General features: G+C 38.5%; 1 protein-coding gene across 1 annotated transcript in view; it reads left to right on the top strand.

Annotated features, from left to right (window-relative positions):
* POU4F1 (POU class 4 homeobox 1) overlaps nucleotides 1-584 on the top strand; it is a 2,127-nt gene extending 1,543 nt beyond the window's left edge. Inside the window, exon 3 of the mRNA XM_027844518.1 lies at nucleotides 64-584. Coding sequence (XP_027700319.1) covers nucleotides 64-584 — 521 coding nt within the window. The remainder of the gene's footprint in view (nucleotides 1-63) is intronic.
* Nucleotides 585-24,336: the final 23,752 nt, after the last annotated feature.

Consider the following 24,336-nt stretch of genomic DNA (forward strand, 5'->3'; position numbering starts at 1 on the left):
ACGGGGCGGCCGCGGCGGCGGCGGCGGCGGCCGCGGGCCAGGTGGCCGCGGCGTCGGCGGCGGCCGCGGTGGTCGGAGCGGCGGGGCTGGCCTCCATCTGCGACTCGGACACGGACCCCCGGGAGCTGGAGGCCTTCGCCGAGCGCTTCAAGCAGCGGCGGATCAAGCTCGGGGTGACGCAGGCCGACGTGGGCTCGGCCCTGGCCAACCTCAAGATCCCCGGGGTGGGCTCGCTGAGCCAGAGCACCATCTGCCGCTTCGAGTCGCTCACGCTGTCGCACAACAACATGATCGCACTGAAGCCCATCCTGCAGGCGTGGCTGGAGGAGGCCGAGGGCGCGCAGCGCGAGAAAATGAACAAGCCCGAGCTCTTCAACGGAGGCGAGAAGAAGCGCAAGCGGACTTCCATCGCCGCCCCGGAGAAGCGCTCCCTCGAGGCCTACTTCGCCGTGCAGCCCCGGCCCTCCTCCGAGAAGATCGCCGCCATCGCCGAGAAACTGGACCTCAAAAAGAATGTGGTGCGGGTTTGGTTTTGCAACCAGAGACAGAAGCAGAAAAGGATGAAATTCTCCGCCACCTACTGAATTTGGGGCTGGGGGAAGAGGGGGACACCTGGGGAGGGGGGGCGTGGGGAGGGGGGCTGAGACTCGGGCGTGTTTTGTGTTGGGGGGCTTCCCCCCTTCCTTCTTTCCCCACGGTTTGATTTTCGTTATCCTCTCTCTTTTTTACATTTTTTACTTTTCCCTCCCCAACACCCTCCTCTTTCCCCACTCTCTCCTTCTCTGCGCTCCTCTCCACCCAATTTCCCGGTCCCCTCCTTCCTTCCCTCCTCCTCTGTGCCTCCTCCCCTCCCCCGCCCCCTTCCCTCGCCCTCCGCCCGGAGGAAAGAGAATGCTGGGTGTGGAGAGGAGGTGGGGAAGTAGTGGGGAGGGAGGAGAGGCGTTATTGAGTGGGAAGCAGGGGTAGAAAGAGACAGAACAGAGGAAACAGGAGTTGTGAGGAACTGGGCTGGGGGCTTTTGGGGGGATGCTAGGTTGGGAGGACTGTATGGGAAGGGAGGGGAAATTGACTTGTTCTTGACCAGAGACACTTATAAAAATATCCTGGGGACCAAGGAACAATGTACAAAAACCAACCAACCACCAAAAAACAAAAAACGAAAAAAACAAAAAACAAAAAAAAAATCTATGGAAATAAAGAAATACTATAAGCAAAAGCAAACGCTTTAGAAATCTAACTCTGGGGATCCGTCCTCTGCGGCTTGATTCCCCCCTCCCCCCAAGGAAGAGAGTTAAGAACACCACCACCACAACTACTACCACCGCCCAAATCATAAAAACACACACACACACACACACACACACACACGCACACACATGCACGCACGCACACGAATAAACGAAATCACAAATTTAAAGAAAAACAATCAGAAGGTGAAACTTGGTGTCTGTGCTAATACTAATTATTTTGGGCTTTGATTTCATTTTTCTAAGTTTCACCTCCACCCCACCCATTTTGGTTTTAATTTAATGAAATCCTCCCTTTTCATGAGGCTTCGTGATGGTGGTTCTCTGTATCGTGGGGATTTGGGTGGGTCGAGGGCGGTTTGGGGGCTATTGCATGGTTATAGGGAGTGACAGTTTTCAGGTGGCCCAGCCTAACCTTGTCAGGTTCTGATTTGGCAAGGGTCGGTCTTGGCAGGGGTTGGTTAGAGCTGTTCTGGTGAGATGGGACCCCTGACATCATCTCGTGGAGACTAAGAGGCAGAGAACTGAGTCTCGAACACAGATTTTATTCTGCCTTCACATTTAATTCAGATCTAGGAAACAAACCATTTTTAATAGTTTTCTCCAAGCGAAAGTTACCTCATCGTTGCCCCCCTTTTTCTTTTGTGGGTGTGGTTTGTTTTAAAATATATCTATATATTTATATATTTTTTCTAGCTGTTCAAATATACAGATTGCAACTGTTAGCGGTAGAGGATGACAGGAGAGATGCTCTGCCCACATTGAGGCCGAGGGACAAGATGCACTTCGATCTTGTAGGTCCCCTTTCCAATTTGCTCAAGAGGTTGAAGAGGATAATGCAATGTTTAAAGTTCCTGATTTCCAGCTATAGGACAGGACCTAGTTATTATGAAACCAACGAAATCAACAATTGAAAGAGGCAATATTTGACGTGGCTGGTTTGTTTCTGAGGGATCTGCATGTTGTTGGGGGGGGGGAACAATAATTGGATTTCCTTTGGAAAAAAAAATCGTTTATTGTCGGTAATAAACGTTGGGTAGTGGAAACTTTTTTTATTTGCACTATCAGTCTCCCGAATGAAAAGAAAAAAAAATTATGTGTAGCATTTCACAGTGATAATGAAAGTACATCGTGAAACTCGGATGGAATAATTAAGACAGAGAGAGTTAAAAGTGGTTAGTTAAATGCCAGCTTTGTAAAGGCACAAGATTCTGTTTTTGAATTTCCTGATATATTGATGTATAGCCATCTATTACCAAGGATAAGGAATTTCTAAAAACAGAACAAATGAGGGGGAGGGGATGAAAAGAACCTGCCATTTAACAAGACTGAAATCATGCATGACCTGAAAGGCACAGAAACAGCCGTGATTAGGTCTCACTCTGATTACTTATTATTTATTTATTTATTTTGTGTATCATTGTTTGCAGCGCAAACATTCTATGCATTTGAAACTGAGCACTAAATAGACTAGCTTCTGGTAGACCTTTTTGTGGGTGGTGTGATTTCACCGTTTTACTGCCTGTTTTCACCGAAAACACAACATTCTTGTCACATTCTTGTATTTAGAAAAGAAAAAAGATTATTGTAAATATTTTCTTTAATGCACAAAAAAAGAGAATACAAATTGCAACCACGTGTAGCTCCTGAAATGTCTCACTGATTTATCTACCTGTCCATGTATGTTTGCTGAGCTTTCTCCTTGGTTGTGTCTTTCCTATATTCCTTTTTATTTCTATCAGAAATATTTCTGTAAGCCAAAATACAACAGGGAGATGTGTCCCAGCACACTTACAAATAAAACACAATTGAAAACAGAACAGTTTTATTATTATTGGCTGCATTTTTGTTTCTGATGCAGGGCTGATAAAAGTCCAGGTAGAGCCGTTCAACAAATGAGACTTAATTCAACCAAAAAGAGGAAGAGAAAAAAAATGAAAGGGGGGAAGGAAAAAAGGGGGGTTGTGAAAAGATGTATTTTTCTGCCGAATCAGAATTCATTACTTTGAGATAGCTCTTATGTGAAAAGCGGTGCTCTGAATAAAATGAACTATATATTAGCTGCCTGTGTTTCTTGAAATTTATTTTACCTCTAGAAATCTTAATTCAAGCTACCAATCAAACCGCATCACTCGCTTTAGTGTTCTAGAAGGCAATGTGCACCTGTGAAGTCAGTGTTATGCTTTGGTGGTTTGAGCTTTTATATGTGTTATTTTGGCTTAATTGCACTTCTAATAATGATGTAACTAAATGCTTTATTTTTATTTGGGGGCTAAAAATTATAAAAACCATTAACTGCTCTGTCCTGATACGTTGTAAGACACAATTGTTCATTTGGAACGTACAGGATGCCACCTACTGCTTCAAGTGATCCAAGACCCTCTGTCTATTTTCTGATGACCTGTGACTAGATCAGATGCCAAATGTACAAAAGTTTCTTAATAGCTGGGATTATTTCTTCTGGAGACATCCTATTTTAGCCAAATCTTTTTAATTTCACCGGTAAATCTGTGAACCAAGACACTTACTTGATGTTCAGAAAAGAATAATACATCAAAAAAAAAAGCTGTGATTTTAAACAATTGTTAATGTTTAAAAAAAAGCACTAAAGGTATTTTTAAAATAGATCTCTTCCATCAGAAATTGACTTGTTTCTGTTGTTATTGACTTGAAATGTCATCAGAGTTTTTAATAAATGCATTTGTAAAAATATTATTTTATAGAAAAAGTATGATGGGATTTCATTTTTGGAAAGCCAGGAATGAACAAATAAAAAAAAAGAATTACAAAGGCTGTTTTTTTTTTTAATCTGCCCAAAACTGAAATGTTGCAGGCAAATACATTTGTATTATACAATAATGAATAATGTATGTATTGAAAACTTAAGAATCTGTTTTGTATTAAGTAAATCCTTACCAATTACGAAGAAAACACTATGTTAATAAAACAAAATGAAAATATATGATTTGCAGAGTTACCTATTTTATGTAGTAGGAAACTGTGCAAAACATGAATGCTTTGCTTTCTATTAAATGGATGAGTATTTAATGGAAGACTTAAGTTATTTATTAATATCTTTAATAGGCAATCCTTTTGAGATATGTATGTTTGTATATACATAAAAATATGTTACAGGAAAGTGTACAGTGATTTGTCACACAGTAGTAGCTTTGCTTTTCTATGCTTACAATTATAAAAGAGGTGGAAGAGAGGAAGTTTATTCAACCTTAAATCATGGTCCACTAACTGGGCTAGATTGTAAATAGATGGCTCAAAGTCTTTTAAGAGTGGCCCTGAGGAAGCCACAATGACTCAAGAAGAATAGACAAGTGGATTAAAAGGGACACCTGATCCTCTCAGAAAATTCAGGATTTGGTGAAGAAAGGGAAAAGGAAAAGAGCAGGCACCAACTTTTGCATCGACTTTATTTCCATTTCCTCCCTTTCTGCTTGTCCTCCTTCCTATATTTTGACTTTGGGGCTTCTGCCCCTTTTCCCTGATAGAGTCTAAACTGAAGTCCCTTTGACTCAAACTGACTTGTGGAATGTCTGTTTAACACTTGTTCTACAAATGTTTTCAACTTAGATTATAACGTCACAAAATGAATGCTAAATACCCTCAGCAATGATAGTATTGATTTCCCTCACCCCCCAATGTGATATTAAGACTAATTTGATCTTTTTTTCAATAAGTTAACTTCCTGGAAGCAAGAGAAAGGAGTGTCTAAATAGCAGAGGTTTGTGCCAGGAGTATTCTCCTCTTCATCTCAAACATTATCCTTCCTTTTTCCTTTCTTCCCTAAAACAGATTTGTTAAAAGACATTTTTTTTTCTTCCATGGGACTGATCTCTAAGCTAATTCGTCTCGTTTGTCCTGAATTTATGTGGGTTTTCTCTTCCCAGCTCATTTCAACATCTTCAGTATAGTTGGCTGAGGAAAGGGTTCTTTATTTAATACGATTATACTATTCATATTGTTATTGCCATAGTATTATCATCACGAGCAAAGCCTGCTGTATTTGCTTGCTGTTTCGAAGGAGACAACAAGCTTAATTGATTTTTTAAAATAGCAACCGGATTCCGATTCTCTTGGGGATCTCTTCCCATCTGCGAGATAAGCCTATTCTCAATAATTATGTTATTTAATATTTGATAAAATATTCGTCCTTGCTGCTGTTTAGGCCCGCTTCACGCGCTCAGTGTTTATAAATGGAACTTGCTCCAAAAGAGATCTCCACTCCTGGAGAGCCCGTATCCAACCACGTGCCCTACAAAAGGATCGCTGCAAATACAATTATAGTGCGGCCTTTAATAATTCATGGCCTGAGATCCTGAAAATTAATAAAATGAACTATAACAAGAGACTAATTAAAAACTTTCGTAATTGTTGTCAAGTCAGCTTGATGGGAGGTGGACAGCAAACCCACCACCCTTCCCTTGCCAAAAAATTCTTATGGGGAAGGGAGGACAAGGCTCTGGGAGGCACAAGTTTGGGGCTGGAGAGAGTGCATTTCCTTTGAAAACCTCTAAAATGTAGCCTTTGAAAATGTGCAGAGAAAGCGTCTCTAATTCCCAGTGTTATTTTTGAGATGTTGTCTATGTGAGCCACTGTGGAAGGACAGTCCTTCCCCCTGCTCCCACCCTCACCTCCCACAACTAATAGGAATGTGACAGTCAAGTTCTCAAGTTCTAAGCTGCTTAATATAAAAGCTCTCTGATTATCAGACTGGGGTTGGGGGAGTAGTTGGATTTTAAAAAAAAAATTTTTTTGGGAGGGAAGGGGTGTTATTTGTTTCACTTCTGCCCTTGTAAAACGCACAGCCGAACAGCGTCATCTAATTTCCACCCAGGAGTACACACTCCAAAATGAGGTACCTTTCCGGCTCCGCTCCAGACATCTCCCTTAAGGGTCATTTGCCCCAGAGAAAGGACTTCTCTCCCTGCGGTCCATTCTTGGCCACAGGCTTGGACTCATCCGTCTCTCCCACTTCTCTAAGGTAGCGCCGAGAAGTCTGAGCTTCGTTTTCTTCCTCGCAGTTCTTTGTGACCAGGTCCTGTCGGGGACGGGGCGAGGGCAACGTCTTACTGCATGCAGTCTCTTCTTGGAGGTTTTTTCGGGGAGTCTACGGACCTAAGACCAATCCTAACGGCTTTCGGCTCCGTGACCGCAGCGGCAGGACTTGGATTGGCTCAAGTGGGCGGCGGCTGCAGCTTGGCTTTGGAGAAAAGCAGGCTCGAGGCTCAAGGCTCGGGGCGCTAGACGAGATGCCCTGTCTAAGCCGCCGGGTCCCGGATCCCGCTCTGTCTCAGTAGCTGCTCGAGAGAGTTTGCTAAGGAGCTGACATAGAGAACCTGTGGAGAACAAGAATGGGTTAATCGCTACCAATGACCTGAGTCCGTGCATAGGGTGGCTGATTTGAGAGAAATGAAACACCAGTGCCCTGGACTTAGAGGGGGAATGATCGATCCCGTTCGGGGGGATAGTGCTAAGGTAAAGTCAGTACGCGGATCGTGCCAGGCTGCTGCCATCTACGGCACATGCGCGGCGTGCACCTTCAGTCTGTTTGTCAAGGTAGACCCTCGCACACCTCCCGGACACTTCTAGCTTTTTTAGATGGAGAGTGTTTGAAAAGAGGCTCCTCTCGTTTCCTCTAAACCTCTCCAAGTCCTTCCATTAACATCAGAGTTCATCCCCCCGAGAAAAATGAATTGGACATTTTCTTATTGGGTATAAACATGATCATCCCCCCTCCCTGGTTAGCAAGTTAACAGAAGACCCTCACCCCCACCCACACCCACCCCTAGTCCGCCGGCCCCTGACACCGCCTCCAAACTTCCACAGCCACCGTCCATTTAAGAAAGACCCAGGTGTTAGAAATCAAAATTTTGTGGGTTGTTTTAGTTGTTGCTTTTGCTGGGGTGGCTGTTATTGCTGATATGTGTTTGCGTGTGTGCACGCACCCGCGCGCCCGCGCGTATGCGTGTGGGCGTGTGTTTAAGGTTGAAACAGCGGGGACAAGTTTGGCAAGTTTTATTTTGTGAAAAAAAGTACTCAGATTGGGGGCAGAGGGGTGTGCAAGGAAGTGGAAAACAGAAGCCCTGGCACAGACATGACACTAACGGAGTCATTGTTCAAGGGCCTACTCTTGTCACAGAACTGAGATAAAAACCTTGTGTCTTAAAAAGTGATCTAGGAGAAGTAGACAAATCTGAGATCAGGAAACCCATCCATTGGCTCCTGATAAGGCAAAGAAACTTCTGGAACCAACCTAGTGTGATCTGAATGTCTGAGGCGGGATGGGGTGGGTGAGTCTTGGATTCAGAGGAAAGCCCCTTTTTTTTTTTTCCTATGTCCTTTATTTTTAGGTTTAGGTTTCGTTTCCTTTAGATCGCGGCACTGTGATACAACATTTAATCCTTCATGGGAGGAGGGAGGCGAGAGAAGGAGGGAAAGAGGGAAAGAGGGAGAGAGGGAAAGAGAGAGGGAGAGGGAGGGGGGGAGAGAGAGAGAGAGAGAGAGAGAGAGAGAGAGAGAGAGAGAGAGATTTGTTAAGATCATTTGATAAACCAGTTTACAAACAAAAGTTTGCTTGGTAACTAATTATCACTCTAAATCTCCGCCTGGCTTCAGTTCAGCATAATGTATACAAACTTTTGTACACATGGATCAGAATAAAACAAAGTGTTGACAATATCCAGCCGTGGAAATTCACTTACACCAGACTTTTTTTTTTTCACTGAAGTGTTGACAATAAACATTTAATGAAGGCAGAGACTTGAATGTCTCCAGACAGTGTCAGAATACTTTAAACAGACCATTAGCATGGCTTCTTGTACTTCAAACACAGCACACTATACCATAACATTATAAAAAATACAAAGTACGAAACAAATAATCTGTTTATACAGAGATATCTTAAGTGGTTTGCACTAGTTCTGACATCTCCTGTACTTAGTAAGAGAAACTTACTCATTTCAGATTACTGCGCTTAAAAATGTTAAATACAGTTAATGCAATATTAATCGCCCTTTGGTGATATAAAATGCAATATTTTCAGGCAGCTATCGAGCTTTTCTAGAGGAAGAGCTGATGAAAAGAGTCACAGCTGAATAGTGGAGAGAAAAAAGCTCTATATTTATTGCTTTTGTTTGGCTTTTGGCTACAGAGACAGGAACATTCTAATGGGGTAAGGACATTTATTTTATCTGCAATCTATTGCTGCTAGAGCAGGAGTGGCAGATGGGGTTTGGTGTTATATTCACAGAGTAATTTAGAGCAAATCCTAATAACTAATAATGATTTATGTTAATTCTGATCACTTATGTGACTTTATTAAAGCAGTGTGATAAAACAAGAAAAAGGGAGCGAGGCTGAGGTGTAAATCCAATTGTCCTATACTTTGAGAAATCTTAAACGGGCGTTATGAGTTATAAGGGAAACGTAGGCATTTTCCCCCCTTAAAAGCACGTAGGAGTAACTTGAAATAGAAAAGCGGAGGGTCGTTGTGTCTCCCCTCCCCTACAACCTTGGAGTCTTCTGAAAATGGATTTAAATACGAAGGACTGTGAAACCTTAAAAGATGAGTAACTTTCATCTGTATTTAAGAGAAATCAGATTTTCATTATTTCAGTTGCTTGTACCTAACAAAGCAGTATTTGCAGGGAGCTGCATAGTGTGTGTGTGTGTGTGTGTGTGTGTGTGTGTGCCTGTATTTTCTTCCCCATAAAGTGTAATAATAGCCAGGGGTTTCATATGAACTCTAAGTTTTCTCTGAAAAACAGGAGCATTCCCCAAACTTTCATAGCGTTATATTCAAAAGTTTTCTTACTGGGTACTTAAATGTGTTTTCTCTTCTTCATTTGCAACTTCTGCCTGCAGACAATTCCTCTCCTTTCAAGTTTTTTGTTTGCTTGCTTAAAATTATTATTATTTTCCTGCCTAAAGGTTTGTAGGTGCTGCATATATAAATGAGTTGCCTAAAATGCCCTACTCGTCCTCCGTCTCATTATAAAGGTATGACTCAAACTATACCAGGATTACTAATATTTCTGGGAAAAAAAGGACGGATTTAGAGCAGAGAAGTTTCCTACTGCGGTGTAGTTTAGTGGGTAGGCTGGGTCAGGTTAGGCTTGTCTAAGCTAGTACCGGATAGTGCGACTCCATGATATATTGAAAGGGAGGGTGATCTTTGCTTCTGGCCATTTATTTTTCAGTTACCTTGATGCGTGTTATTGCCTCAGGGCTATACAGTTCGAAAGTAAGGCAACATCAAAGCTCCTTATTAATACTATTTTCGTGAAATCAGAGGAATCTACCTTAAAGGTTTAATCAGGCGGACCATCATTTATTTGCTAAGCAAACAGTCTGAATAAAGTTCAAAAGATGTAGAGCAGTTTATGAGCAGTAGACTAAAGGGAGAGTAAGGTGGGACCTCGATTTTAAGCTTCAATCAAAACGCTGAAATGAATTAAAAAAGCTTTAAGTGGGGTGCAAGCTTTGATTTTTAAATCATCACTCTAATCTCCAAAGAACAAATAGGAATGACATACAAACGGGATGTTTTTTCCACCTGTCAAAATTGCCGTCTCAAAGTTTCGAATTTTTTTTTCTCCAGGACTTTTTCAAAACTTTAGCACTGAAAACTATTTACAGTAGCATTACCTCTTCTGCAAAAACTAATGATGTATTTGGCATCTAAACACAGTGGGTTTTTTGGGCGGGCAGTTGTTATTTCTTTATCTTTTCTTAGGAGTTTCTATTGTAAAAAAAAATACACGTTTTAAAGTAAAAAAAAAGACTTCAGGATCAGAGTCGGGTTTTTAAAAAATATTTTGCAATGTCTCTATCTGCAACTGTACCTACCGGTTGGTGCTTTACAGAGGTCTAACTCCCTCTGTTGTTCTTCTTGGTTCTAGAGAACTTTAGGCAAGATAAAGTGATGAAACTCAGGTTCACAATTCACTCGTGATATTTACTAACCATTAGTATGGGAGCTTGTATTTCTGTATGTATATGCACATACGTATACAAACATATGTAAACATATTTTTGATGAGTGTAACTGAGCCCTTTTTAAAAACTTTATTTGGGTTCTGCTCCTGGGTTTCTCAGCACTAGGAGCGACTCCCTTAAAATTGAAGAGTGATGCATTATTGAAAGACTATATCAAACAGCTCTGGGGTGCAGCCTTTTCTGTGGTGGGCTCTAGATGAAGTCTGACTGTCTGACTGCACATAAGCCTCTAATATGTTAATGGCCGTAGGGGATGCCTAAGGTACCATCTCAAGCTGCTTCGCACACCATATGTCAGGCCGTTAGCCACATGGATCTATTAATCAAAAAGGGGGAGAGAGGGAGGGAGGGACAGAGAAGAAGAGAGAGGGAGAAAGGAGAGAAAGAGAGAGAGAGAGAGACAGAGAGAGTCAGAGAGAGACAGAGACAGAGACAGAGAGAGAGAGGGAGAGAGAGAGAGCTTTTAATACCTCACCCTTTGCATTTCTTTCTTTCATTAAAAATGTGAAGATATAAAAACCATAGATTTAAAAAAAAAACCCTGGATAAACCATTCTGTCAAGTTAAATACTCTTTTATACATTTCCACACAATGAAGATACAATTTTATCCAGTTCTTTTGAAGAAGAGAGGAATTTTACTTCCAAGGGTCTCTTTTAGGGTTTCTTTATTGTTGAACTTTTATATGAAACACTATCTTTGTACCAAAAGCAAATGCGTATGATGTGCATGTGTGTTTGTACCTGTATGTGTTTGGGGTGGGTGGGTGAGACAACCAATTTTCAAGGGAAAAATGGGGAAAGGAGAATTGCAAGAATTGTAGTGTGTAAAGGAAAGAGAATTCTCAAAGTCTTGCAATACCCTAGCCTCAAACTCTTCCTTTTGTGTGTGTGCATGTGTGTGTGTGTGTGTCTGTGTGTGTGTGAGAGACACAACAGTTTTCATCATATCTAGGTCCTTAGATAATAATTTTATATCTTTCTCCTTTAAATTGACTCTGTGATGAAGGAAACATAGAATCCAAAGGCTAACAAAATGTATTGAATTCACTTGGGATAGCATATATACCACTTGCTCTGTAAAGGAAATTCTTTATTCTGAAAGGGAGAGAGCATCTGTTGCCCCTGAATGATTCACATAGTTTTCAAAGGGACAATTCTATCTATTGAGTGTCAGGAACATGAATAGTTAGAAAACTTGAACAACCTCAAGTTATTTGTAGTTAATTATACATTCAACATGGAAGCAGGAGCAAAATACTTTCTTGAAATGGTAAATATGCTTAAAACTATAGATAGGCATACAAATTCAGAGGTCCCAAATGTATTCATGTATATAGAAGATGTCAGAAAATATATAAAAAATGAACCATATATGAATATATAGTCAAAAACTAGAAAAATAAACCTAATACATAGAAATAGAGAAAATTTAACATTACAAGTAAATTGCGGATGAAAGAAAAAATAATGATTTCTCTTTTGGCTTTTAATGTTTAAAATTTAAATTTTACAGATGTCTTATAAAGGGGAATTTGGAGTATAGCCTTGAAAATGTCTTAAAACATTGTTATAAGAAAGATACACAGCAATAGTTAATTTACATGATATAGAATAAATAAAAGTTTAAAGTTCTTGTCATTTAATACCCAAAGTACCTATAGCTTGTGAAGCTGTATAACATTCACACTATGTTTATCTGTTTCACCCTTTTCCTTTCACAAGTCAGATATATGCTTCTTACTATGGACATACATGTATGTACATAATAGTCAAGGAAAGAAATGAGTAAAATTTCCTACTTAAGTACCTTAGAAATATATGAGAAAAGGAAAACATAAGAAAAGATTGTATGAAGAGATCCAAGAATAAGACACAACAGAGTGGTACATAGAATATGAAAGAACCTCTTATATTAGATATGTACATTTCATGTATTCTTTGAACTGTAAGTTAACTTCTAATAAATTATCTATTTTATATAGGTATCTATATTTCTCTTACATAATGAAGCAACTTATTTGTTCAGAGCAAAAAGTTAAGAGGAATAGCCATTTTTTTAAATTAAAAAGAAAGTTTAAGGTCTTGAGTTTGTCTGGAAAAGACTGACATCTTACAGAACACACGTGTCTGTGTATATGTGTGTGTAAGTATAATTTTATTAAATCCAGTCAAGGGGTAAATACCAGGGGTCCTAAAGCAATATATTACACCAGGGAGGAGATAAATATGTATGTTACAACATGATAATCTTGAATTTCTAGGCATTAAAAAAAGCACTGATTGCCTTTAAATTTTGGTACACTCTATGAACCATCATTTCTTTCCTTTTAGTTAAAAGATAGCTCATATATCTGTCGCTTTAGGTTTCCAAAGACTCGTAACTTAATTCCTTCAGGCTATTCATCAGCACAGTAATTAAACTAGCAAATGGATGTAAATAAAGTGAAATTGGTTTCATGACAGATGAGGCGAAGAGGCCTCTGACATGAAGCAAGGCAGGACAATAATGATTTCTGCAGCATCAGGCTATACAAGGAACCCCATCTGGATTTATTAGGTGCTGCAAGTGATTTGCTGGAAGCGGGCAAGACAGGAGGACTCACTTTAATTTGACAGAAATTTTGCATCCTAAAGAGTCTGTGGAAATGTAAATCCTAGAAGGAAGTTGAGCCAAACTGTAAACATACGTGTTGTTCCAATGAAAGTACTTGATATTCATTGTAAAACAATCAAAACTCCTGAAATTAAAAATACTAACTAAAAGGGCGTTAATTATACAATTTCCCCCAATATTAGGGAGTAATGAAATGATTAACATATTATTAATTCTCCTGTACTGTTTAGGTTACTCATTTATAGGCTTCATATTCACTTACTGAAACAGCCATTTATGAATTACAATGATTTTTTTTAAATGGCAAAATGAAAACAAAGGTTCCTTACTATTTTGTATATGTCTTTCTGTGTGTGATGATAGAGAGGGTGGGAAAGAAAACCCTGTGGAGTGGGATGGGGTGAGGGGGCACGGTTAAATTACTTTGATATTTGTTTTGTCTTTACTAGCTATTCCTGAAGACAAATACAAACTCGGTTGTAGACATGATAACAGTTGCTTGCCTCTAGCATTTTGGACTTAGCTGTCCAGAAAGCAAGTTTTTATCTGCTAAAGGAAAGGCTTTTGAAGTTCTCTTTCAGACAAATGCCTTCAACAATCAGATGAGGATTTCTAGGGGCAAGAAGAAATGGGTCTAACAAATGAGAGGGTCCAGATATAGCACTGAATCTCTGGCTGGGTGTGGGGTGGGGGTGGAGTAAGGAGAGAAGGAGACAAGGCTGGTTTCAACAAGACAAGTCAAATTTGACTCCCCACTTCCACAACAAGATGGATGTAATAGAAAGAATAAATACAAGGAGAGTTTTCTCAGCAGGGGAAGATTAGTCTCTTTCTCCCTAAAAAGATGAGAAACGAACCGCTTGTTGTTTAAATGTACTTTCAATTATTTAAGTAGTGATTGGCAAGTGAAAGTAACGGTACAAAGTGCGGAGAGGCGGAAAATATCTAGGTAAGGCCAGTAGGTTTTCAGTACCCAGGCCAGCTCCCCGTGGCTCTACATCTTCAAACCAGGGTGTTCAACCCAGTAAGATCTATATAAAGGTGAGGACAGAAAAGCCCGCGGAAAGAAGGTGAAGTTGATCAATGTATCCGTGAAATTTCATCGTCACAGAGGCAAAGACATCTATTATTTCACCATGGATTCATATCTTTAAGTTTGAGGCTGGGAGTGGGAAGAGCGCTAAATGTCTCAGCCCTTCAAAGCTTTGGGACTATGACAAAAAGATGCTTTAAATGAAAATTGTGGAAGACAAAATGATAAAGAAATGTATCTGAGACATAGCCTTTTGCAATTATATGGCTTAAAACATGCCATCATCCACCCCTGGTCTGCCTCCCTGTGGGTAACTTTTAGAATATTAAGGGATCTGTATTTATAATAGAACTCAGTTGTTCTCTCAGAATCTGCTTTTTAAATATAAAAAATAGCCTAATTATTTTAAAGTTATTTTAAAATCAGAAGACATAGCCCAGCCTTTTAATTAGAATACTGTATGAATTAGAGGTGGCATATGGAGGAGAATGTCAAGAAGGGGGTGCCAGGGGCAGATCCTCAGAAATCTGTATTCATTTCTGTCTCTTATTTGTTCAGTAATCTCTACCATCATAACTAAATCTTGAAGCACTGATGTAGTTCGAGTTGTTGTTGACTCAACGTCAAAATTCAATCACTGGGGGTTTTGCATCAGCCGGGCTACTTATTTGTCTAATAAATCCGTCATTTTGTAAGAAAAATATTTGAGCAGCCGTACTTGACCTCTTGGTATCCACAAGTCACATTTATTTCTACCAGTTTACAAATGCAAAATCGAGATGATCATCTAATGCTTGGAGGAACTGTGTTGATTTCTGATTGGATTTTAGATGGAAATGTCTATTTTAAACACCTTGTGATTAAATTGTACATATAATAGAATTCATGCATTTAAAACTGATTCCTGCTTTGAAACTTAAAAGCCTGGATTACTTCTCATACATACCAATGCCAAATTAAAACAAACAACAAACAAAAACCTAGGTCATCTCCTATTGTAAGACTTTATTAAAGCCACAGATCTACTGCAAAAGTTATTCTTTCTTAGAAATAGTTCTTTTACTCACTGATATTAGATAAAGAAGCACCTAAAAGTTTCAAGCTTTGTAAGTACAGCATCCACTGGAGAATTACTGTTGATATTTTCAATCTCACTGCTATGATGGTAGACATATTGCCAATGTATGTCTAAAGAATTAGTTAAGGAAAATGATGCCCAAATCAGAAAGTTGATCATTTAAAACCTCATTACACTACCTATTTGATTGGATTACTTTTACTTCTCAATTTACTCCCCAGACAAAAGGATTAGGTGACTACTTGAAAACATTCTATCCTCCTCCTCTGTCCCCATTATAAGTCAAAAAGAACCTTGTAAAAATTCAAAATATTTCTGGACACTTTGGAAAGGGCAAATCATTCATTAGAGACCCATTCTGTGCTATTGGAAGAAGTAAAACATGACAGTTCTCTATTTTTTTGTATTCACAGTGCACAATCACTTTTGAGTTTACAATACTACATTAAAGCTTCACTGAGGTGCCTCTTCCTTCAGAAAAGTGAAGTGAAAGATCAGAACCAAACTAATGGAAAAAAACATTTTTTGCCAATTTGGAATAATGGCTAGGCATGTCTGGGTCTCTTAAATCAAGGAAAAGCTGAGATACTGAAGTAACATGCAACTTCCACTGCTGAGTGATTCAATCATTTTGGGGGAATCTTGAACTTATCATCCTTTGGAGGAAATGGGATGGAAGTAGAGGGGGTCAGGGACTGGTGGAATGTGATCTCAGAGAATAGATTGGTAAAATTACTGGAGTTGAGGATTATCTTTAGAAGTTAACATATATAGTGATGTAAGTTGGTGGTGGTGACTGGGCAATAAGCAGTTCTCCTAAGATAATAGAAGTAGTTCAAACTCCTTTATTTTTAAGATAAGGAAACTCATACTGAGAAATGTTAAATGTATGGTCCCAGGTCATATAGGCAGTAAGTAGGAGAGCCAAGACTGGAACCCAATTAATCTAACTACACTCCAAGGTTTTTTGTGTTACACTACATAGTTAACAGTTGGGCAAGGATAGAAAATGTATGTACATTTTCTTTAGTTTCCTTTTAACTTAATCTGTCTGACATGAATTTAGAGGTTTGACATTTAAAACCTAGGGAAACTGGGTTAAGCTTAGCTTACTCTAGCCTAGCTCAGAGCAATTTCACTTCAATATACTCCTCCTTAGCTTATTCTTCTCAAATCATCTCCCACCCTTAGTATTTTACCCTTCTCCTTGGAGGTGATTTTTCTATCCCCACCCTTAGTCCTATCCTAGAGTTCTCTCTCATTGTCAGAATCTTGGGCTTCTGGGTGATGCAGGTTGAATTGCTCAAAGTTCAGGGAGGTGAGCATTAGTATAGAGGAGATCAAGTAATGAAGTAGCAGGAACTCCACTACAGTGCCATCTCCCCAAGGCTGAGAGGGCAGAGATACAAAAACCATAGTGTGGAATATGGAGATAATCTTCTTCAGGTTTTCTGAAGAGTGTAGAAGGGAGAATTTTGGAGAAAAAAGGACTGAAGAAAGTGTTATTTAGGAACCCATTGGTCCTTACTGTCCAACAAGGATTTGGGTTGAGGTGTCCCAACAGAGTTGCACTCTGAGTGGAATTGGGCATGAGGTCCTCTGAAAGACTGTGACTGATCTGCCCCTGTTCCCCACGGCAAGTCACTAATGATCCCCTGAACTTTTCAAGAGTACCTCTTACTTGAGTTTAAGGAGTTCAGAATCTAACATTTTGCTCAGGATGTTATGTGACTTCCTGAATAATTATATGCCTTCACTTCCTTACATCTAAACACTACGTCCAAACCTCTTTAGTATTTAGCTGTTAGGGCTAGCCATCAGAGACATCTCACTGAGAGTAATGTCTGGGATCTGGAGAAAGTTTGTGGCTTTATTCCTTCTCATACTACTAACTCCAGAGCCTTCTTCCGACTCTCTTCACCTATGTATGCCTTAGCTTCCCTTTCCGATCCTTAATCCTTTAAGCTGTTTTGCTGAGAATAATACTTCACTCCTGGGACATGGGAGTGGGACATTTACCATGTATTTAATGAAGTATTACAGGGATATTCACGCAAAATTTTAAAGCCCTACCCTTCCCCTTCCTACTTAGATAGAATAGTACAGGATTATGGAAACCCACTTTTATAGCCTTTCTCCCTATTCAGCAAAAAGGACACAAGGGATCTCTCAAAGCACATACAGGCAAGGAGGTAACATCTTGTAATGGCAAACAGACTGAATCTGGAAGTCAGAGGACCTAGGTTGAAATCCCATATCTGAAGTTTACTACCTGAGTGAGGCACTTCATTGATTTGCGTTTTAGTTCTCTCCTCTGTAAAATGAAGCAGTCAGATTAGACAACTTCCAAGGTCCATTCCAGCTCTGGCGCTGTGACAAAATGACCTGTGGATAAGGAAAATTAGGCCTAGTGAAGTGATATGTCCAAGGTGGTTTAGCACAACGACAACCTTGAACCTAATCTTCTTATTCGATCTTTTAAATTGTTCTTGTGTGGCATACGTAAAGAATATTTTGTTGGAAATGGAGTGTAGGTACAAGAAAGTGAAAAAATAAAATTATTCAATAAGCCTTATAATCTGTCAGACTCACATGGTAAATTACTGGCCTGATTTATTTCTGTTCTACCACTCCTACCCAGTTCTTTTGAAGAGATGACGCTGGATGGTCCTAGATTTTCTTTTCTAATTCTTTACTTAATCTTGAGGCATGTAGGCTAACTCAGAAAACTGTATTTGGTGGCTGGGTACAATTGGGAATCAATCTGATTAAAGCAAGTTTAAAAAGTTTACAAAAAGTTCTCCTCACTCTTCTCTTGGTTTTTCAATTGTTCTTTTAACTTGACCTAACTTAAGAGTTTCCTTTTGTATCCTGTGTCAAAGCATCAATCAACAAGTATTTATGGAGTACCTATTATATGTGAGACACTTGGTTTGGCATGGTGGCCTTTGTTGCAGATAGCAAAGATTGGAAATAGGAAAAGAGGTGAGTGCTAGATTTTTTTTCCCTTTCCAGTGTCCAGGATGTTTTTATTTGGTTGCAATAATTCCAGAAGAACACGGCATTAGATATCATTGCTCAGAAAACCCAGCCCACATATATAAAAGTTCTAGGACAAGGGTAGTTCCTTTTGAAATTGGCTTTCAGCAGCTTTAAGTAGTTGCCAGTATGAACTTTTTAATGAGAAGAGTACCAGAGGAGAAAGGAGGAAATGTTCCAGCAGATTGAAAATATTAATGTTAGCTTGTGGAAATAGATGTAATAGGCTGCAGTTATTAACAACTTATAAAAGCTTAAATCAATATAAATTAATTTAATTATGATTTGTAATTGCATTATGCATGATCAATTTGAAACACTACATTAAAGATAATTAGAGCTGGGTGCCAGTCACTCATCACTCCCCTAATAGCTTAATGAAAAGGAATGTCATATACCACCTTTGGGTTGAACCTGTAAATTAGGATAAATGCTTATTTTCCAATAAAAAGTGTGGTAAAATAATTGTACTTTTAATAGACATTTTTATGACTCAATTGTAAATTTGTAATGGATTTTTTGTATTTTTTATTATTATTTTTCCATGAACTTAGTTAAGTATTTATTAGCTGTTGGAATGTTTCAGCATCAGACCTCAAGGATTTGAATGAAGACTAACTTTTATGTAAAAATATCATGCTGTCCTCGGGAAGCTTGTGCCAAGAGGTCACTGCAGATGGAGGTCCTAACTTAGCATAATGGGTTTAACATTTCCATGACATCATCAGGGAATCTGAAAGGAGTCTAAGGATAATCAGAGTGGTCATTCAGAAGAACAGTAAATATTTTATGAGGATATATAGAAGACAGGAAAGATGGTCAGAAAGGTGAATCTATGCTCCTTAGTGCTCTGTGAAGGAGGCTTTTCAGTTACTATCACTGTTGAAAGAAGCACGGCATATTTTTGTATTAATAAGACATAGCTTGACTCTATGAACAGAACCAAAATTCGTTTTTCATTTATCCAGGCTAATTTTTATTTCCTGAACTCTACATTTTGGTGAACTTTATGTGCATCTTGGAATATGAATATAGGAAGAGAAATCTATTCATTACCTACTTCAATACTTTATAATGCAAATTGCTTATCACCTAGTTGCTTCTAGCTTTGAAATATAAGTCCATTTACTGTTAAGTTGATAACAATTGAGATAAACTGATACATATTCTAAAATATATCAGGCTTATGACTTGGATTAATGTAGTGAACTGCATCAATTTATTAATGTTATTTTCTTATCCTTTGGTAAACAATTGACTTAGTAGTTACAATATATTACTTAATGGGACATTAATTTTGGCACATTTTCTAAAATATTGTAGTGAGTCTTTATTGGGAAAATCACAGTCACTAACTCTTGGAACTCTCCCCTCTTAGTTTATACAGTCTTTATATTTCTAAAAATTAAGTCAGACATTAAACAATGGAAAACACTTTTTATAACTTTGGTATTTGAAATGTTATCCTTTTTCAGTGTTCAGATGTCTGCAAAAATCTAATGCCATTGCTTCTCACCCCTGATGTTGAGATTCGGAGGTTTGCTCATTCTTTTCACTAAGCTTTGCTAACATATACAGCATTAACAGCTTCAATTACATAGTTTGAATGTAATAACATTAAAGTTGAACAGGGTTTTTTTTTTTAATTAAGGAATAAATACTTATGTCAGAACTTCCAATTGGAATGAGCCTTTTTGTTTTCCCTTAAATTTAACTTTCCTCTTGATATAAAACATCATGTTTATGGCATTGGAAATCGAAGTCCTAATTTTCTTTTCTTCACTGTAAGGGAGATTTAAAGAAATAATTTCAAAAAAGAATTAGGGATGTAAAGTTTCACCAAAATTGAAGAAGTTTGATTTTCTAGACTCTCAAAATTATTATCTTTTTTTTTTTTAGGCAATTGGGGTTAAATGACTTGCTCAGGGTCACACAGCTAGTAAGTGTCAAGTGTTTGGTATGAGGCCGGATTTGAACTCAGGTCCTCCTGACTTCAGGGCCAGTGCTCTATCCACTGTGCCACCTAGCTGACCCTCAAAATTACTATCTTGTGCCCTGACCTCTTTCTGGAGCTTTAACAACATGCTGGAAATAACCTGAATGTTTTATTCTCAGCTCAAACTAAACATGTAAAAATTACAATCATTATCTTCGCCCCCTAATCAGTTACTTTCCTTGTGTTCTTTATTTTTATAAATGATAATTCCATTCTTTTAATCATAGAAATTCAAAATTTGCATATCACCCATGACTTCTTTTTCACCTTTATACTCTTTTCCAGCTACACCTGTTGTCAAGACTATCTTTTTTTTTTTTAAAACTCCCTGACAACTCTTACATTTAACACTCTGTGTTCCCACTGACACTATCCTAGTTCAAATGTTCATTACCTTTCATGTGGAGGTTCTGCAGTCATCTTTTTAATGGGTTTCCTCCTTGGGCTCTCTTTCTTCCAATCTATTCTACACACTGCATTCAGATTATTTCTCCTAAAGCATCACTCTAAGCATGTCACTCTCCTACTCAAATATCCTCAAGTGTTTTTCACTGACCTGTTGACTGTAGGCCAAACTGTAAAGTCTGACATTCAAGGCTTTTCACAGTCTGGCCCCAATCTTCTTTTCCAATAGCCTTGGCTCCTGCTTCATACACACACACACGCACACACGCGCACACACACACACACACACACACACACACACATGTTTTCACCTAGTTCCTATAATGTATACTTGTCTTCTTACCGTTCTGCCAAACTAGGTGGGTTATTTGCTCTTTTCCAAGCATATACATTTGTATTTCCCACCTTCTGCCTTTTCTAAAGTTTTTTTCAATCCAGGTGGAAAGTCCCATTCTCCATGAAGAAGTGTGAATCATCCTATCCTTCAATGACTAACAAAAGTTCCATCTCCTTCTTGAAGCCTTTCCAACCAGAAATGATCCCCTTCTCTGAATTTCTCTAGTACAGTGATTTGAATTATAAACTTCTGCATATTTTATCTTTCCTGCTAGACTCTAAGAGCCTTCACGGTGAGAATGCACTTTATTTATCCCGGTATCTTCTTGTGGTTCCTAGCAAGGTGCCTTGCACTTCGAAGATGCTGAATAATTGTTAGCTGAAAGAATGAATGAATGAACAATCCTTTCCCCAATGCCCTTACTGAACCAATGTAAATACTACAGTCTCATTCTCCCATTTTATATTCTGTCCTACTCTGATGATTTTATATGCAGAAGGACAAATGGCAACATTGACCTTTTCAAACCTGAGTTATTCTCCTCTTTATATTTATATCTTGTAATTATATTGTGCCAATGAGAATTCAGTCCCCACTGAGTTTTTACTTCAAAACGATTTAAAACAAGTTAATATTACAAATGTTATAATTGCATTTTCTTCGTTTATGGGAACATGATTTGAACAATTACAATTTGTCATTATATTTGATTATGGATTGATTTCATAACTCAAAACCTAACAAACTTTACTTAGAAAGTCTAATTGTCGTTGCTACTAAGGAAAGCCCTCAAATATACCCTCTTCTTTGCTCTCTTTTATGAAAATCTCTGTTCTTGAAATTTGATCTACTTTCCAGATTCTAATTCAAGACAATCTCTGCTTGATTTATGTCTTCTTTCTCCCCTATGCAGCCACTGAATATTGCAATGTAAAGGTTTCCAGCAAGTGGACTAGTCAAAAGTCAAATAAATCATTTCTTTATAAGACTCAGATTTGAAAGCTCCAGTTAGAAGGTTTTGCTTCTTGGTAAGGGGACTCAGCAAATTTTTCTGCCTGACACATTTTATAACTCTTCAGAGCAGGTATGTCACTAACTACAAATGACAGTACCCTTTCCTTCCTTCGCCTACCCCATCCACCTTGGTGTCATGCTATGCAGTAGGTAGGACATTCTAAGAATGCTTTTTGATGGCAACCAACTAATTGTTCTTGATTGAGCCTATCATCTACGTGATGTATCATATGCTACAGTGTCATTTTACAGGACACTGGCACCTATTGGTTTTCAGTAAGTAAAAATAGCCTTAAGTAGCTATCCTTTAAATGGCTCTCCCCAGTGTATCACTAACATAAGGTGAGATTTCCTGTGTCTGTTGTCACATTGTGAAACAAACGAATCTCACTCTGGCTTAAAAAGTGGGGAGAGATAATTATTAGTTGAACTTCTTTTTATTCCAATTGCTGTATTTAGGATGCATTTCTGCTGTTCTGAGGGGTTTCCCCCCCTTAATATGGAAATGCAAAGCGCTTTAGACCAAATTGTTTTCATATTAACCAGTCTAGTCAGAAAAAAAAATGAAGGAAAAGAACTGGTCTATAGCCCTTCCACGAAATGTCATATACAGGAGCCACAGCTACCAAATATTTTGTTTAATCTAAATCAAGGTTTTCTTCATTATTTGAACTGTGCTGTGCATTGTAGAGGCCAAACAAAGAGAATATTAAAAAAAAGAAAGAAAGAAAAGAAAAAGCCCTCAAAGCTACATCTCTATAGTAAAATGTAGAAACATTAAAAAAATTGGATTAGGAAATAGATGAATATAATGACCTTCCTTACTCTCAATCATATGCTGCCAGCTAAGTGTTTGAGTCTGAAAAATTGCACTAATGAAGCTATTTGAAGGCTTTTGTGGACAACTGCTTCCTCTTTGAAGATTAAATGAATGATGTTGATGTGATTAATCTTAGTACAGGGAGTGATGCAGCAGCCAGAAAATACCTTGGTGATTTTCATAATTAAACTGAATCAACATTTCAAAGAAATGCCAGTGTTATCACTTGTATATTAGAATTATATTCATTAGACAGAAGAAACAAATAATTTGAGCAAACAAGATTTTCCTTTTGGTGTAGGGAGACTTCTGTCATGACTCAGAGTATCTGACTATAAATCATTGTTACTGTTTAATTTTAGCCTGCCTTTTTAGTAGTTGTTGTTGTTGTGTTTGTTAATGATTCAAAGCAGTTTTCTTGTTCCTTATTTTTCTTATTTTTAGGCCTATGATTTTTCTCCTTTTCCAAACCCTAACTTTAAACTAGTGACTTTATGATGACATCCTTATCTGTAAAATGGAGATGAAAATACCTACCAATCCCATAGGATTGAGTGCAGCAAAGCATCTGTAATTTCTAAAGCACATTATAACTGTGAACTCTTGCTATTATTATCTTTTATTTGCATCTGATGGCTACATTAGGTAGTATTCTTAGCCTTGATACATTCATATTTTTAATAAAGTATTATTTAGAGCATCTTTAGTTTTCTGACAGAATATAAAATGTGACTATTGGCATCTTTGTTTTTATGTGTTAGGTCTGTCAGTGAGAAGTTATTGTCACTTTTTACTTATTTGCTGTTAAAATAAAAAAAGAATTAATCAAGAGCTTTCTTCTCTTTTACTTGGGGCACACAAGGAGAGCAATCTGGCAATGGGCCAGATTTCCAGAGTGCTTGGTAGCCTAGTTAATCCGAGGAAGAAATCACGCACTCCATTTCCAAACTGAGGAACTAGAGGAAATTGCTTTGGTAGACCAACTGGAAACAGTCCTCCTACCATCTTAATGGAAGTACAAGTGAGGTCCAAGGGTTAATGATTGGTGCATCAACAGAAATCCAGTGTATGGCTTGTTCTATCACCACTTCAAATTATTTTAAAGGTTTCTAGGTGACTTTTGGTAACCCTGATATTTGCAGTGTTCTTTTAGCTATTGCACAATCTTTCCCTTCCTAGTTGTTTAATAGAAAAAGAGGAATGACTTCTTTAACTTAGTGGATAAAGAACTGGTGTTTCTCTTCAGGGAGCCCAATTTTAGTTCACCTTATAATCTTAAGTGAAATGAGTTTCAGCTGCTGTCTCCAAGTCACTCGTGGTTGGAAAGCCACAGACACAAACTATTTTGCCTTGGCTTTAGAGGAGAAAAAAATGCTATAGTGATAAGATGCAAGGCTTTTCTATGACAAGTAGCTCTGGAACAAAAACTTCTCACGATATTGCATGCCAATGTGATTGAAGACGCCTGTGCATATACATACATTGCTAGAAGGGATTGGCTAAAACATCATCTCACAACCTGGAACCTGTTGGGATTCTTTAGATATTTGTCTTCACAAGCATGCCTGTGATGCCAGACAGTCACCCCATACCTAGAAGTTGCCAGTTAACCATGACAGTGGATGAAAAATGAGACCTAGCTCACCATGTGCAGGACCATGGGATGTTCACTTGAAACAGCCTTTACAGTACACTCAGGCTACCCAAATCAAATCAGAACTGTTAGGGTATGAGAAATT

Source organism: Vombatus ursinus, unplaced genomic scaffold (assembly GCF_900497805.2).
Source record: "Vombatus ursinus unplaced genomic scaffold, bare-nosed wombat genome assembly UNPS02014942.1, whole genome shotgun sequence".
Lineage (NCBI taxonomy): Eukaryota > Metazoa > Chordata > Mammalia > Diprotodontia > Vombatidae > Vombatus > Vombatus ursinus.